General features: G+C 34.6%; 3 protein-coding genes across 6 annotated transcripts; 2 read left to right on the forward strand and 1 right to left on the reverse strand.

Moving 5' to 3' along the window:
• Window positions 1-1,922: 1,922 nt before the first annotated feature.
• On the forward strand, window positions 1,923-3,666 carry LOC115983404 (nuclear pore complex protein NUP62-like). The gene is made up of 4 exons (XM_031106075.1): window positions 1,923-2,168; window positions 2,362-2,449; window positions 2,540-2,638; window positions 3,340-3,666. The coding sequence occupies exons 1-4, from the start codon at window positions 2,158-2,160 to the stop codon at window positions 3,421-3,423; spliced, it is 282 nt and encodes a 93-aa protein (XP_030961935.1). The 5' UTR covers window positions 1,923-2,157; the 3' UTR covers window positions 3,424-3,666.
• A 924-nt stretch (window positions 3,667-4,590) lies between these two features.
• Window positions 4,591-6,997, forward strand: LOC115985098 (nuclear pore complex protein NUP62-like). Its single transcript, XM_031108067.1, has 4 exons — window positions 4,591-4,671; window positions 5,268-5,366; window positions 6,126-6,229; window positions 6,843-6,997. Exons 1-4 carry the CDS (start codon window positions 4,591-4,593, stop codon window positions 6,892-6,894), a joined length of 336 nt encoding a protein of 111 aa, XP_030963927.1. The 3' UTR covers window positions 6,895-6,997.
• A 980-nt stretch (window positions 6,998-7,977) lies between these two features.
• Window positions 7,978-13,071, reverse strand: LOC115984290. Of its 4 annotated transcripts, none has more exons than XM_031107258.1 (5): window positions 12,014-13,071; window positions 11,754-11,806; window positions 10,487-10,631; window positions 9,993-10,086; window positions 7,978-8,842 (listed from the first exon to the last, which is right to left on the reverse strand). In XM_031107258.1, the coding sequence occupies exons 1-5, from the start codon at window positions 12,959-12,961 to the stop codon at window positions 8,604-8,606; spliced, it is 1,479 nt and encodes a 492-aa protein (XP_030963118.1). In that variant the 5' UTR covers window positions 12,962-13,071; the 3' UTR covers window positions 7,978-8,603. The 4 variants fall into 4 exon arrangements, with proteins under 4 accessions (XP_030963118.1, XP_030963117.1, XP_030963116.1 ...); XM_031107257.1 differs by having other exon boundaries at window positions 7,979-8,791; window positions 11,754-11,834; window positions 11,946-13,071; XM_031107256.1 differs by having other exon boundaries at window positions 7,979-8,803; window positions 11,754-11,834; window positions 11,946-13,071.
• Window positions 13,072-18,082: the final 5,011 nt, after the last annotated feature.

Genomic DNA, 18,082 nt, shown 5'->3' on the forward strand with positions numbered 1-18,082 from the left:
GAACACAATTAACTATACTATCCCCAACAACTGGCCAAAAATGCTGATAAAATAGAGGGGGTATACCATCCGGTCCCAAGGATTTTAGTGGATACATCCAGTCAAGAGCTTTCTTAACCTCTAAAGCAGTAAAATCTCTGGTGAGCATGTGATTCATCTACAGGGCCGCACTTGGTTGTATGGCATTAAGCAACTCCAGACTGATAACAAGTTGAGATGTGGCAAAAAGTTTTTGATAGTAACCTGGGATGATTTTTGCTATCTTGTCCTTATTCTCATGCCATGTATCAGTCTTGTCTATGACACCCAGAACAGTGTCACGTTGCTTACGATTTGAGGTCTTAGCATGAAAAAATCTTGTATTTTTGTCACTCTCTTTTAACCAAGGGTTACAAGATCTTTGTTTACACATTCTTTCTTGCAAATCCGACAATCGATTTACCTCTGCCCTTTGTTGACATACTTCCAGAGTGTTAGACATCCCCATTGATCTTGCCTCCAAAGCTTGAAGTAATTCTTATGCCTTTGCTAGTTTTTTTTTCCTATATGGTTGAACTCTTGCATATTCCATCTGGATAGAACTTCTCCACATCTATCCATACAAAGTGTAAAATTATTCGCCACGCCTATAAGCTCGCCTTCAACCCAAGTTTCCTTCACAATATCCCCACATTTTTCATCTTTAAGCCACATGGACTCAAATCTAAATAGCTTTTTAGATCTCCTACGTTTAACCCTCTTATTTATTCTCAACATCAAACAACAATGATCAGAATCTGAGGAAGCCAAATGATAAAGTCTAGCACTAGGGAATAGATTTAGCCACTCTATTGTTGCAAAACCACGATCAATTCTTTCCCTTATCCAACCCTAGTCATTTCAATACATACTCCATGTAAACCAAGAGACCATGTAACCAATGTTCTTCAATCCGCAAGAATTGATACAGCATTGGAAGTTATCGATCTGCCTAGAAGCCCTATCCAACCCACCTTGCTTCTTTGTAACACGGAGGACCTCATTGAAGTCTCCCACACGCAACCAATGGAGATTACTTGTTGTAGCAAGTTGGGATAGATGTGCCCATGACTCTGGCCTCCCATGGGTATTAGGATTTCCATGGAATCCTTTCAAACACCACTTCCTAGCAGAACCTCCAAAATAAATGATGGCATCGATATGCCGGCGAGAAAAAGTTTGTACATCCACTTTGACATTGGGTTTACAAAGCAGAACAAGACCACCACTCTTCCCCTCACTTGGAACTATCATGTCTTGAGTCAATCCTAAAGAGTTTTTGATATTGAACATCCGTTTCATGGCCTTCAAAGGAAGTTTGGTTTCCATAAGAAAAACCAAACTGGGAGCATAAGCTTGCACTATCTTCTTTAGTGCGTTGACTATGCGGGGGTTTCCAAGTCCCCGACAATTCTAACTTAATGTATTCATTGTTCTTGATGGGGTTGCTTAACAACCTCCATTGATCCAAATTGATCCTCGAAAACCTTCCCCAAGGACACTGCATCATCTAACTTCAACTTCTTCTCAAGCACTATTACTACCACCTTAGAGTTCTCAAATTAACCCAATTTCCTTTTAGGATCTTCATGATGATCTCCCATCACCACTTCCTTAGAAACTGTTTTTTTTATTTATTTATTTTTTTTTTTTTAAGTCTTTTCCAAGTCCCCTTAGAGCCCTTACTAACATTTTTACCTTTGGAAGATTTGCGGGGTTTTTTCGTACAATGCCCTCTGTTGAGTTTGAGACCTGACTTATTTCATCACCCGGGCCTAAAACAAAAGCAGAAGAGGCCAGATTCTCCTCAGTTAGAGGCCCATCCAGAGTTGGCCCATATTGTGGAGTGATTTCAGCCCCATCAAACATGGATTCAAAAGCATTTGAACGTGGAGATAGGGAATCAGAAATCCCCTCCACAGTTGAACATTCTTCGATACTTTCCATTCTAGGGCCTTATCAATATCCCTTACCTGAGCCTCAAAATCTACGGGAACGGTTGAATTTTTTTGAATTGAAGGGAACTCCGGATTTTGTAGGACATGCAAATCATATGGTGCACTATTTCCGGAAAACTTGGGATGTTGGTTACTCGTCTGCTTTACCATAGCCACCGTTTTTGGTTACTCATGAAAATTAATGGATGCAATGTAAGTACTAAGTTTGTTGATTGTTTATAATTAGGTTGGATTCAGGTTGATGGTTTGTGGTTATATGTCTGCAGAAGCATATTTTTCAGTAAAAAATTTCTGGATTCTGGTTGTGTATATATTGCTATCTCTCTGTCCGTCCCCATTCTAATATATCAATGTCATTTTATGTTTTTTTGAGTGTGGAATACAGGTATGAACAGTCTGAATTTATAGAGAAGGAATTAGAGCAGATGACAGAACAGATCAAATCAATTATTCAGACCCCAAATGCCAACCAGGTAAATACTTTTGAGTTCAATGTTTTCACTCCTTAACAAGTATTTTTTTTTCAGTTCAATGATTGATACCTACCATACCATTTCATTTAGGGAGGAGAACTTGAGGCAGTTGATGGGATGACACCTTTAGATGTAGTTGTCCGGATTTTAAACAATCAACTAAGTTATTTAATGTGTGTTGATGAGAAGGTTAGTATCCTATGTTGTATTATCTCATGGCAGTAGCTGCACTTGGCAGTTTTGATTGGTAATTATTATGTGTAGAAATGAAAAAAAGATTGCTAAAGAGTTGTTTATCCTTGTTTCCTATTATTGCTGCAAGTGTTTATGGTTTCCATTACCTTGTTCCACGAGCTTGTAATGTTGGAAGATTTGTCTATCGTGTACAAAACCTTGGGCTTTAGCTCAAGTTGTAAGTGGGATGGGGGTCGGTAGGTCTTAAGATCAAATCTCAATACTTGTTAAGGCTTTCATGAAATGTAGATTAGCTCTTTTATATATAAAATTCAGTTATTTACATGTAAGTGTTTTGGAATTTTTTCGAAAAGTTTAAGATATACGTACTAATTTCTTCACATGTAACCCCCCTTCTTCCAAACGACCTGCAAGCTGCAACATTTTTTTTTCTTTGTTGTGTATCTAGCTTATGTTGTGGGAAACATAATTTTCCACAGTGCATTTGTAGTAGTACTCTGGCAATTCTTTGTGCTAGGCGTTACTGTTCTGCTTTAAATATTACTTTTCACATGAACATTTTATAAACGCCAGCATAAAGTGATGGGAAAGTAAGAAAAAACTGGATTGCTGGATACATCCATTTTTCACATGCATTTATAATTATTCTCTATGGAATATATTGCAAGTGCACTGACCATCTTCAATGCCTTCAGGCCGAAGAATTTTCTTCTCGTATTCAGAGGATTGCTAGCCAAGTTTCTGCTGCAGATTGCGAACTGATGGGTCCAAAGTTCTGAAAGTCCTGATATCTGGAATTGTAATCTACCTCAAATTTTTTTATTTTTTCAAAATCAGCTTGTGCTGTCAAGATTAGTAAATGAAGGCAGAGGAAAAGGTTTCATTATACCTGTGTTTTTTATGCATTAAATGCATTTGTAGTGTCTATTGATGTTTTTCATTTGTAGGAATAGATATTCTCTTTAATAGCATTTTGAGAATCTCTAGCAGTGAAATTAGGTTGTAAATGGTGATTGTAGCCATCTGATAAATATGCTCTTGATCAAATCCACATGTGAAAGATGTGATTACGCTAGCATCCATCCTTAAGTGGCTGGGTGCCACGGGCTCATTATGTTGGTTTTTTTCTTTAACTTACGTTATATTAATATGCTTGAAATCTTCAAGCTCAATAGATTTTAGGTCTATTGAGCTACACAATGGGACTTACCTTAATGGTTAGATGTGTACAGAGAGGGCTTCTAATTTAGAGGTTTGACGGGCATGACAAGACAATGATTCTCCGTAAGTGAATGAACAGTAGGATTAGGAAATGGTTCATAAGCAGGCTTAGACCCCGTTTGTTTCCACTTTTTGAGCCCAAAAAACGCGTTTTGAAAAAAGCTCAACCAACTTTTGCGTTTGGTAAACTCAAAACACAACTTTTTTATAAAAGTTGCGTTTTGAGCATTGAGAAAAAACTGAGGACAAATGCGGAAGGGATTATGGACCCTCAGGGGTCCATAAATGAAAACGTGCATAGCGCGTTTTGTATATTACCGTTGCAAACCCGAAAAATACTGAAATACCCATCAGTTCTCTCACGCCCTCATCTCTCATCTGTGTCTTTTTTCTTCGTCTTCCTTTTCTTCTTCCTCTTCGTCTTCCTCTGCTTCTTCACCGGTCTACCCCCACAATCAACAAAACCCATTTCAACCTTTGATATTCCGAACACAAAATCAACAAAACCAAACCAAAAACAACTCAAAATCAACACAAAAACAACTTAAAATCAACTCAAATCCGGAAAACCCATCCCAAACCCAACTCAAAATCAACCCAAAATCCATATGAAAAAAAAACCCAAAATCCCAAAATCCTTATGTTTCAATCATCTTCATCTTCATCATCATCATCATCATCATCATCATCTTCTTCTCTGGAGTGTGAAAAAAAAAGAATAAAGGATGAGTTCTGGCGTTGGTTCCGATCATCAAATCTTCCCGATCCAAGCACTTAAGATTACGTTTTGGAGTTGGATGAGTTGGGTGAGTTTGGTTCCTTTGTTTGTTTTGAAGTACTAAGAGGAAAAAAAAAAAAAAAAAAAAAAAAAAAAAAAAAAAAAAAAAAAAAAAAAAAAAAAAAAAAGAGCTGGGAATGTTCTGGACTGAAGATGGTAGAGGAAAGAAGGAAAAAGGAAAAGAAAAGAGTGTGGTTACGTGGGTGGATGAGAAAAAAAGAGGAGAAAAAAAAAAGAAAAAAAAAGGAAGTAGAGCCACGTGTGTGGAGAGAAAAAAAGAAATTATATCATAATATTTTCACAATATTTTTACAATAAATTTTAAGGTAGGCTATTATTAGCTAATATTGGTAAGAAAAAAATAATTTTAATAGTATGTTAAAATTAAAATTACTATCAATTTTTATCACAATATTTTTACAATACTTTCACAATAAATCTTAAGTGGTAGGTTATTATTAGTTAATATTGGTAAGAAAAAAATAATTTTTTTAGAAAGAGAAAAATTGATTTAAGTATGATGAAGTAATTGATTTAAGTATGAAACAAACTCACATAAAAAAAATGGATGGGATGACACCTTTAGATGCAAACGAGTGATACCTACCTTAAGATTTCATTTAGGGAGGAGAACTTGAGGCAGTTGATGGGATGACACCTTTAGATGTAGTTGTCCGGATTTTAAACAATCAACCAAGTTCTTTAATGTGGATTGATGAGAAGGTTAGTATCCTATGTTGTATTAATCTATGGCAATAGCTGCACTTGTTAGTCTTGATTAGTAATTATTATGTGTAGAAATGAAAAAAGATTGCACTATAAAAAAGATTGCTAAAGAGTTGCTTTATCCTGGTTGCCTATCATTGCTGCAAGTGTTTATGGTTTCCATTACCTTGTTCCACGAGCTAGTAATGTTGGAAGATTTGTCTGTCGTTTACAATGCCTTGGGCTTTAGCTCAAGTTGTAAGTGGGATGGGGGTTGGTAGGTCTTAAGATCAAATCTTGCTAAGAAACAAGGAGATCAATTGTTGACAAATCTCAATACCTGTTAAGGCTTTCATGCAATGTAGATTAGCTCTTTTATACATAAAATTCAGTTATATATTTACATGTACTATTTTGGAATATTTTTTGTAAAGGTTAAGATGTACGTACTAATTTTTTCACATATAACCCCTTCTTCCAAAAAGACCCTGCAAGCTGCAACATTGTTTTTTCTTTGTTGTGTATCTAGCTCATGTTGTAGGAAACATAATATTCCCCAGCGCATTTATGGTAGTACTCATGCAATTCTTTCTGCTAGGACTGACTGTTCTACTTTAAATATTACTTTTCACATGAACATTTTATAAACCCCAGCATAAAGTGATGGGAAAGTAAGAAAAATCAGGAATTGCTGGATACATCCATTTTTCACATGCATTTATAATTATTCTCTATGGAATATATTGCAAGTGCACTGACCATATTCAATGCCTTCAGGCTGAAGAATTTTCTTCACGTATTCAGAAAGTTGCCAGCCAAGGTTCTGCTGCAGGTCACGAACTGATGGATCCAAAGTTCTGGAAATCCTTATATCTGGAATTGTAAACTACCCCCCAAAAAAAAAAAAAAAAAAAAAAAAAAAAAAATTCTTTTCGGAATCAGCTTGTACTGAGTCAAGATTAGTAAATGAATGCAGAGGAAAAGATTTCGTTGCACCAGTGTTTTTTAGGCATTAAATGCATTTGTAATGTCTATTGATGTTTTTCCTTTGTAGGAATAGATATTTTCTTTAATAACATTTTGAGAATCTCTAGCAGTGAAAGATGTGATTATGCTTGCATCCGTCCTTAAGTAGCTGGGTGCCATGGGCTCATTAGGGTTGTTTTTTTCTTTAACTTACATTATATTAATATGTTAGAAACGCTCAAGCTCAATAGATTTTAGGTCTATTGAGCTACACAATTGGACTTGCTTTAATGGTTAAATGAGTACATAGAAGGCTCCTAGTTTTCTAAAAGTGAATGAACAGTAGGATAAGAAATGGTTCATAAGCAGGCTTAGAGAATATAAATGTATTTGTGTAAATATTGATAAATCGATTGGAAAACAAGTTTGTGCCCTAAACATCCTTGAAAATAAACATGTTTTAAAACACCTTGCCATGCCTATTTTGGGTACACGTTCAATTTGAATATACTTAATGTTTTTTGGTAGGTGTTTTTCAACAGCTGAGTTTGGGGAGGGAGGGCCTATGAAGAAAATCTGAAGCGGAAGGCATTGTGAAGTGATAAGGTCATTCACAACTTGCTTGGGTGTTATTGTGTGATTGGGTTTTAGGACTTACATATGGGACCATCACATGAATTTAATTAAAGCAAACTTTAAGTTCACCAATCACAATGTGATACTTAATCACGTTGTAGATTTGGGTATATCTAGACTTTCTCTTACTATAAACAATGAAGAAAATTAAAGATATTTCTGAGTTGGCATTGCGTTGAGCCCAACTTTTTCTTTACAAAGTGTTTACTGTTCTGTTTTGTCGTCCTACCTTACTCCTTTTTTTTTTTGAGAAACCAGCCAGAAAGGCTATATTAATTAAAAGAAGAAAAATCCGACAAATAACAGTTATACAAATCCGGAGGAACAGATTCCATCCAAACCAATAAAGGATTAAACAACCTAGCTCTCTTATCCAAGACATCTGCTAAAGCATTACCTTGTCTACACACATGAGAGAAAGAAAAACTTTGAAAAGAGCGAGAAAACAATAAAATGTCATGAATAATATGACCACACGATGAATGTAATAAAAGTCTATTACTAATAGCATGAATGGATGACTCCAAATCACCCTCAAAAACATGATGAAGACCAAGGTCACGAGCAAAAAGAACTGCACGCCTAGCTGCCAAAGTTTCGAGAGTAAAATCAGAATCTGGAATAGGAATCTGCTCTGCCAAAGCTGCAACTACTTCCCCATGTTCATTCCGAACAGCGACTCCAATACCTGCTGCCCTTAAATCGTCAAAGATCGCCCCATCAAAATTCACCTTCAACAAACCCGCATCAGGAGGCTTCCACCGAGGTCTCTGTGCACGAACCTGCTTGCTGGGACAATGCCGGACCTGTTGAAACTCCTGCAGATGATGCCGTGCAACTCCAGCAATTTTGTTTAACGGCCAGACCCCCTCTCCCACACGCAGCTTATTCCGACGACTCCAAATACTCCAGCATGTCATTGCAAATACTTCAGCATTCAACGAGGAACAAAACACCAACTCAAGCAGGTCCCGATACGAGCTTACTCCTTGAACGTTCTATTTGGTGCACTTAAGATTTAAGAATACTAGATGCATGTGAAATGAGTAGATCGTGAAAGTTGGTAGGGCCACATGATTTGGTGTTTATATGAAAAACGATACCTCATCATGTGCAGAAAGACCTTTTTTGAAGCCTTCTCATAGAGACTTGGTAATGTCAAGATAATTAGTTTTTTATATAGAGAGGTAATGACAATATATTATTGCTTGGACCTGAGAATAGGAAAGCAACTCATTCATGTGAGTGGAAAAACATAGATGAATTTAGAAAAAGCAAACCCAGCACTTGGTCCTCTGCGTCTTTCAGATGCAGGGTTCACAAGCTGAGATGCATATATGTAGCCTTGTTCAATTGGTGTTGGATACTGCAGGCTGAAGTTGATTTGCTAACAGATAATGTTATGGGTGAAGTTAACTTGGCAAACGTGGTCGATAATATCCGTTATAGGAGACTGGAAGTATGTGAGTTTTCCTTCAAGACCTTCAGGATTTTATTTATGAAACAAATGTAGGAGTTCAAATATTTGGAAACATAACCGTTTTGCAACATATAGAATACAGGGGGGAAAATGCTGAAATTTAATAGGTAATCATCAACTAATGGTGCCCCACTGTTGATCAAATAATGAGGTTTATTCTTGCATTCTTCTGCTTATGCCATGGTGATTCGAGCAGGTAGGGCTTGAGCCACAGCCTCAATCAGGAGGTTCACAAAAGAGAGAGGTGATGATGATCTAATTTTTTGCTCCATCTGCTGAAATAGCCCCTTCACTAGAGACAGAAATTTCTTAATGAGCTCAAATTTTGCTTTTTCTCCATCCCAAATCCACATCAATGTACCTGTAGCCAAGCCTGGTTCTTCATTAGAAATTAGTGTCCTTACATAATTAACTACATGGATAAAATGAGAATAAGTTAGTTATAGAAATGAGAAAGAAATTATAGGAATATTCATGTTATTGGTTAAGTGATCAAGTCTCACATAGGATAATACTGACTAGAGTAACAAGTGGTAATAAAATTTTGTTGGATTAAACCCTCTAGGGTAAGCTTTTGAGTTAAGGTGTTGTTCCAACATGTTATCAAGCCCTCAAAAAAAGACCCTAAGATGTTAATCTCAACTTCCACAAATCCAAAATCATAATAGCAAGAAAGATTTCTATTTTATCCAAACCCGCATTAAAAAAGAAAAAATAAAAAACCACTGATTTCACTAAAAAGCACTTCTAAAAACCACTGCCAAAGTCTTGAACAACACACACACACACATGCATACACAAGTAAAATCCTAAGATCCAATGCTCCGAGTTTTGTTGAGGCCTTTCATAAGGGCTTCTTCTTCAATTCATACATTGACCAAGCCTTGAACAATAATTTTCACACTCTTAAATTTTATAGCAGCAAGGGCACAACTGTTTTGTCTCTTTTGTGGTGTCAAATAACCACAACCATGTTTCTTCCCATGCATAGTTCTATTCCATTCACCTGTTGGGTGTTTTCATGCTACAAGTCTAGTCCAAAGTTGCATTTTTATTAACATATATGATAACACCACCACCAACACATAATATCCAAAGGCCATTTAATGGTTGAGATAGTTGGTTCTAGAGAAATGAAACTCCCATGAGAGTGAAAATCACATGCAGAGTTTCTCTAGAAATGAGAGGAGATAGGGATCAAATGGCCTGAATACTTGGGGCCTTTTTATACACCTTTTTACCCAATCGGAGAGTTGTAACTTTAGGAACAAACACAACCCTCTGTAGAGTCATATCCATTCACTAGAGAAACTAATTGCATTGGAAGTTATCACCACTCTACTTCTCTAGGAGACAAATTAAGTAGGAAATTTTATATGAGGGAATGCCACCACTGTTGTGGTGTGATTACCCCCTCCAATACCAACAGAGATGCATCTAGGCATAAGACAGCCAGTATTTTCCAATTGAAAGAGTCGCTTGGCCAAATAAATAAAAGAAAAGAATTTATTTCTTGTGCATCTATTAACACAAACCAAATATGTGATGAGAATAGTGAAAACCTGCGTAGGGTGTCCATTGAAACTCTCGAACTAACTCGTTCCTCAAAATCGCATCCCAAACAGCTTTATCAGATGCTAGAGAAGCCACTAGACTCTGCATTCAAGTTAGATTCCTTAAAGAGACATACATTAGCAGGAAAAGATTCCTACTGTCTGTCCAGAGAAAAGAAAAACAAAACATACCAATTTTAAGTATTTGAAACCCATTATTTGATTTATATATGGTTTTTTGAATTGGAAAAGAAATTTGCATAGACGAAATGATATTGTCCTTACATTTGAAACAAGTAAGAGTCTAAAGATAATATAAAAAAAACATAGATCCAAACAAAACGTCGGCAAAGAAGAGGAGGGGGAAGAATAGGAACAAGGCGTTTGGAACTTTAGTAAAGTACAATCACTTCTGAAGGACTCATCTTTGAGCCAATCATGTCAGAAATGCTTTTGGTAAAACAATTTTCAAATTCTAAGATTATCAAAAGGGAGAATTGGACCTTGAGATCTGTTAGCGGCAATCGAAATGCATCACAAAGCCATCTGTATCCCTGAGATAGCAATAGTTTTGGATCAAAACAATCCAATTTCTGCTTAAGCCATTTGATCAACTCTGACGCAGAGAAGGATTTCCCAAGCATATAACTGTTTATGAATGCAATCTGATCAGAAAAATTGTAGTCCAAGCTAAGGGTAGTCTATTTTTTACAGAATGTATATTGAGACAGTGTAAAGGATTTATACAAGTAATAAAAGCCAATTATCCTTACAATGACCATGGTATTGTTTTAAAACTTATCCAAGATAAGTTAAACTTGAGAAATAGAAGTTGGTGCTAGAACATAAATGACCTTATCAACTACTGGAATCATTCAAAGTGACATCATGGACACAAATTTTTCCAGCAGAAAATTCAATTTTTTAGAATGCTTCTTTCTGAAGTTCTATCTTGAACAATAAACCATGGTTTTAACTTCTAATAGGAAAGTTGCCCAGATCAGTCTTAATAAAGTTACATGATACTGCTTAAGAATGGAGATATCCTAATTTGGTATGTGGGATCTTGAGCACAGATAACCTAATTTCACAATGTAGCAGACCTGGACAGCAGCTAAAAGCTGCAGAAAGATCCAAAATGAAAGTGTATTATTAGGTAAAAATTATATATTATATGCTTCATAGCACTTCAAATATTTTTCCAATTTGTATTACATACTAATTAAAGAATTAAGCTGAGTCATCAGTCCTGCCCATATATATATATATATATATATTTTTAGAGAGTTTTAACCTATGACATCCGCTCCTAATGATAGCTTTTTATCATCAGACCAAGACACCTATCAGTTTTTGGTGTAGGCGGGGATTGAACCCCAAATTTCTTATATAACTGTCAGAAGTTTTACCAGTTGAGCTAACTGAAACTCACAGTCCTGCCCATATATGAGCTCTCTTATTTTGCAAACTTTTTTTTTTTTTTTTTTTGACGTCAAAGATAGAAATTTTGCAAACTATTTCCAAATAAGCCAAATTAGCAACCTAAAAATTTAATTTCAATAAGAACTTAAAGTAGTCTTCCAAATTGAATCATTAGGACCAAAAACTTTTAACAAAAGCATCACCAAAATATAGATAAGGCAGTGATATAGTTGATTTTTTATTTATTAAACTGGCATTAGAATTTAGATGCAGATTTTTCAATGTTAAAATAGAAAACATGCATAATCACAAAAAAAGAAGCATAATTGTACTACTACTTCTACTCACTTTTGGAGGGCAGGAATTGCGTTAAGTTCCAGGCATTCAACAACCTCCATAATCTCCGGAATTCCTTCCTCAATTATTGTCCTTGAATGATAGGAGCAATAGAATTTAGATGCAAATTTTTCAATATTACAAAAATAGAAAACATGCATAGTCACAAAAAAGAAGCATAATTGTACTACTACTTATACTTACTTTTGGAGGGCACAAATTGCATTACTATCCCAATATTGCTCCTCATTAAGTTCCCTGCATTCCACAACCTCCGGAATTCCTTCCTCAATTATTGTCCTTGAATGTCCGTGACCCGAACTAAAATTCTGCTGGGGTCCTGTTTCTGCACCGTCGATGTCGAGAAAAGTGGAGACGGCGGAGTCGAGGTGGAAGTTGTGGCTCTCTAAGAAGAAGAGTGCTTCTTCTCTGGTGTCTTCGTTGTTGGTGTTGGGGTTTCCATCTCGGTGAGATTGTGCCAGTACTAGAGAGTCGCTGGTCTGTGGTGGGACATCCTCCGTCGCTCGCAGCCATTCGCCGTAAGGACTCTCCTCCCACACCTTCAGCTTCGTGAACTCGCATGCTTTTGCCTCATGACCAAGGAGGCCACAATGGAAGCACAGACCAGATAGCCGTTCGTACTTGAAAGCCACCCAAACCTTATCACCTTCCGGACTCAGTACTGCGGCTCCCCCGCGTATCGGCTTGTCTAAGGGCACCTCCACTCTGACCCGGAGAAACCTTGCCTCGCCCGACGCAATGGCTTTACAATCTACCTCAATGACTCTACCAATTCCTTGTCCAATATCTATCCCTGCTTCCTTGTATATCAGATCGAAGGGTAGTCCCCACACTTGCACCCACATCGGAACAGTTTGGAAGTTAACCGAAAAGGCCGTCATTCCTTTCTCCCACCTTCGCAGTAATAGGATATGATTATCGAAACTCCAAGGACCGTTGTTAATAACCCACTTCAATTGGTTTTCCATCGAGAATTTAAACCGAAACAGTCCGTCCCCAACATCTGTAATTTTTAGATCGTTCCCCTCCATCTTCCATACAGAGCGTAGATGGTTTTCCGCAGCTCTAAAGTTGATGAGTTCGGTCGTGTGAAACCTTCCTAGCAAACTGAGGGACCACTCTTCTATAGTTTTCTCACGATGCTTCGACCGAACCATGATCACCTCATCTTCCTCCGCTGTCAAACTAACCGAGTCCATGCTGACAAAACAATAATCTGAAAAGGATAGGGTACCTACACTTAAGGTCGACCCAGATTTCTCCTAGAACTCGACAGTTGAGTAGGAGGAAAGAAAAAAAAAAAAAAGAAGAAAGGACTCACCCTGTGTGAGAAAGAACGACACCTAGCAAACTTTATAATCGTGACAATAATTGAGACAACTTTCCAGTTTGTCACAATAATAGTAAAATTTAATAAAGTTTTCCATTTTATAAAACATGTTCATAAAAATAAAATGAGAAATAATATGTCCAAAAATATTTTCACAACAAATTATAAGTGGCATGTTGTTACTGGTTGTTATTGTTGAGACAAAAAAGTTATCTTAGTTGTAAGTTTAAATTTGAACCAGTAACAACTAATCACTTATGATTTGTTGTGAAAATGTTGTGGACATAGCACTTCTCAAATAAAATTGCTTCAAATGAGTTTTCTTTCCCTTAATTAAATTTGGGAACTTCAATCAAAATAAAATTCCTACAAAGAAGCAAAAGAAAGAAGGGAAATTTTGTTTGGATATTCAATTTCTCAAAAAGGGAATCCTTGGTTCAATTTCCATAAAAACATGGGTTCTTGACTTATCCTTGAGATTAAAATAAATTATCTCACCCAAAAAAAAAAAAAATTAAGTCAGTGCTTAATTAAATACCAAGTATTTGACTAAAATATCCATCATTTGAAGTGGACAAAATTGTATTTGAGGATTTTAAATCTAAAACCTCAATTTAAGAACTACTAATTGGTAATTTGATCCTCACCAAGGATACGTAGGCAACTTAAATAAATTATTAGGTACAACCACAAATAAATAAAAACACATATCCTCTCAAACATGAAAATAAATAAACTTATGTACAAAGGCGATGTGGTTGGAATCAAAGGGTCTTCCCTTAAAACAAGAGATTGTAAATGAGCTTAAACATTTTTTTTTTTTTTTTGAGGGAATACAATTAGCTTAAATTGAAAGTCTCTTATTCTAATCAAATTCGATATTCACTAAAAAATAATTGGTGTATGCTAAAAAAAAAAAATCATCATATAATATGTTCATGTCTATCGGATCTTATAGATACAAAAGACAATTAGATTTGGAATTGATTTTTTTTTTTTTTGGGCTAAATTCGTTTGAAGTATAATATATATAAATATATATATATATATATATATATATATATTTTAAATGAGCTTTTTAAAAATTGAGTATATAAAAAAATTATTATTAAGTATAATATCTATTAGTATTACTAACATTTTTTTTCTCAAAAAAAAAAATTAGTAATAATAATAAGAATGACAAAAGTGTCCCACCTTACTTGGACCGACATGTATTACGCAAGTTTTCTCCTTCAAAAGAAATGATAAAGGTGGAAATAGGTTTTAATAACCCACACCTTTATTTATTTATTTATTTTTTTGAGAAGGATAATAACCCACACCTGACTGTATTATATTGTTTAAAATATATTATCTACGATTTCGTGATTTCTATACACATGATTTTATAATCTAATTTTTATACATATTCCTAAAACACTCATCCTCTCTCTTTTAGCACTTTCATCGTCATCCCTGTATTTTTTATTGTCTTTTCCTCGTTAATGTTAAAGTCATCTTTAATAAGGATGACAAAATATTTCTACTATGCCTCTGCCCACCCGCTTCTGTCTCAAAGAAGGAACGTGATGGAGATAAGACACCCATGATCTGATCATGTCCATTTTTTTACTATTAATAATTAATGTTACTTGTATTAATAATCATATCTCGGGGAGTGGAAGTGCAAGTGATACAATGAAATTAACTTAATATTAAAAAATGCATAATTTTGGTTAGATTATTCAAAACTTATAAAATTACAATATACTCTCTCCCTATGCTTTTTCCCTTTTCAATATTAAATAAATCTTTTTCCCCTCTTTATCAATGCACTTTATTAGCAAACTTGCTTATTAAGTTCTTATATTCTTTGGGTCCGTTTGGATTAAGTTTATTGTTGCTGAAACTGAAAACACTGTAGCAAAATAATTTTTAAATGTGTGAATAGTATCGCGGGACCCATTTTTAATAAAAAAATTGTTGAAAAGTGAAATTTATGGGTACATGAACAGTGCACAAATGCATTGTTCATGAAAGACTGAGTCAAATGTTGCAGCTAAATCAAAAAAAAAGGCAAAACGTGAAAGGTAAAACGCACCGCAACTTTCAGTGCTCTCCAAACGGGCACTTTATCAGCAAACTTGAGAATTAAGTTCTTATATTCTTCTTCCTCAAAAAAAAAAAAAAAAAAAAAAAAAAGTTCTTATATTCTTTATCAGCAAACTTGAGAATTAAGTTCTTATATTGGTCCCCCTCAAAAGAAAAAAGAAGTTCTTATATTGGTCCCATAAGAATATGTCAAACATTAAAATTCAACATCACTAACATTTATACAAGTACACAACCACATCAAATCAACGTTTTTCTTGTGTTAATGCTTTGCCTTAATCAATTCCATTCAATTAATTCTAAAAAGAAAAAAAAAAATCCATTCCATTGAATTTGGGATTGGGATTGGGATTGGCTCAAAGTTGTTAATAAATATACACCATTAATATATTTTTGGTACCAATCGAACTTCCTTCTCATCATATTGGCAAGCCACAGTCGTCTCTGGTGTATAGGAAAGTTCTTAAAACCAACAAGTAATTTATAAATTTCTATCCAAAAGAAAAGTTATAAAATCTTTTGGTCTCAAATTAAAAAAGAATTAGGACCATACCTTTCCTTTGTCCAAACTCCAACATAGGATTTAATCATTTACTTAAAATAGTAATCTTTATAGTGAGTGAACATTATTATTACAAAGAACTAGTCACTAACTCATACGATGCACGAGATAGTTAAATAAAATTGAGTTAAAAATGAAGGAAAATAAATAATTTAGTTCAAAATAAAGGTTCAACTAAAAAATTGGTAAAAAATACAATTAGTTTTTACTTTCTTTGAAATTGAACAAAGTAATGCAAATTCAGAACCAATAACCCAAAACCAAAGAAAAAAATAGAAGAATCTTCAACCTCTAGAGGAAGAAGCCCAAGTTTGAAAAACCCCACTAAAGTATTCGATTTTTACCACAATAAGACATAGAAACCATAAATATATCAGTAAGTATATGAAAAATTGACAATCACAATCAAATTCAAAAGTCAATTGGAAGGACATGTCAATCTCACTATCTATAGGACTGTTTCTATAAAGAAAAATGCATATTTAGTTTACTGTGTAGTATTCGAGAAACAAAAAAGAAAAACAGTTCTTGACAATATCCAAGGGCCTTAAACAATCATAAATTATGAACATTCTCTATTAACAGAAATAATTTTTATTTCAAAAAATCGCATGCCCAAACCTAAGCCTAAATTTTTTTTTTTTTTTAAATTCATATAAAAGATGATATTAAAAACCTCAGCAACCTGAGACTGAAAAAAACCGTAATTGAAGAGAATATTAGAAAAAGAAACTAATTCCTTTGCTTTGATGAAATTAGAGTCTCTACATTGTGAAAATATTCCACTTCATCTCTGCAAAGAAACTGAATTATTTAAATCCAAAAGAGACAAATTTAAAAAAAAAAAATTATAGTAACGAAAATATTTAATAAAAATGGTCACATATCAGAATCCTATTTTCTAAGCCCTAATTTCTGAATTTAAATCTAGAACCAAAGCCAACTGTAATTGTAAAATGAACACAAACACTCATGTGCAAATGCACATACACTAAAAAAGATCTAATGTTTTATGTTTTGGGGTGTATTGTTTTTCTTACTACCTCTGTTTTTACTTTTAATACACATACACTCACTCTCTGTTAGAAGCTTCCACTGCCCATTTTAGCATTGCCCCAAAATCTCACCTACATGCTCTATGTGCCTTTTTTTTTTTTTTTTTTTTTTGCTTCTTTATATTTTAAAGTTTTTGTAACAAATATTTAAGTCATTGGGTTCACACATTATTTCAGCTTACTTATGCATAACTTTTAATTACTTACAAACCAAAAACACAATAAGTAAATAAAGTAAGACAAACCTGTATATTCTTCTTTACACAACATTCAAAGCAACCTTAAAAAAGGTTTGCAGACAACTATCTAAAGAAAAAAAAAAAAAAAAATCCCCTAACACTCCTTTCACATATTCTTAGAGATTAAAATTACACGGCATAGGATCTCATCAGCTGTTATGTTATTTCCAAGTAAAGCAGAATAGATTCACAACAATGGATTTTCCACCAAAGCAATTCATTTTTATTTCTAATTAAAGAGACAAAAACACAAACCATAATAAGAAATGAATGTGCTAAAAAAAAAAAAAGTAATTGGTGACAAAATTTAAGTCTGTCATATGTGAACCAAAAGACAGAGCTCCAATTAAAAACCACAAGAATCAAAACAATCATCCACACCACAGCAAAGCAATTCATTGTTCTTTCTAATTGAACAGACAATTACAATGTCTGCACCTCTGCTAAGCCTGTCCTACTTGGATTCTAAAAGATAAGTTGCAAAACAACAGGGCTTTGAACATTTACATTCCAAGTTATTTCCAATTGGTCAGTGGGCATGGTTGCCTAAGCCAGGAGTACAATTTCACCACAACTAATTGGGTATTAATCCCTCCCATAGCTTATTTCATAAATTAAAACCACCCTTAAGCGTAAAAATAAGACACAGAAAAGAAAAACAATAAGGAAAGTATAAAAATAAAAGAACCTAGGAAAAGTACTATGGCTTTGTAAAAGACTGACTTTTACATTATATTTTGGAAGTAAAATTGAACGGTTTGTGGCAAGATACAATGTTTTGGATGAAAGTTGACCCACAATTCTCTGATTTGCCAAAGCACACTCCATTAAACCCGTGAATTACAAGAACAGTGCAGAGATATAGATAAGACTTAAAGAGTCCATATCCATATCAATTTTCCTGGGCCTCTCTCTCTCTCTCAATTAATCAATTATATCTCTGTCAAAGACCCAAACTCTCGGACCAATAATAAAGATTCAATTTTGAATGTGTGTTTGTCTTCTTTATAATCTCAGAAACTGAGTTATGTGTTCAAAAC

This window comes from Quercus lobata, chromosome 4 (genome assembly GCF_001633185.2).
Source record: "Quercus lobata isolate SW786 chromosome 4, ValleyOak3.0 Primary Assembly, whole genome shotgun sequence".
Lineage (NCBI taxonomy): Eukaryota > Viridiplantae > Streptophyta > Magnoliopsida > Fagales > Fagaceae > Quercus > Quercus lobata.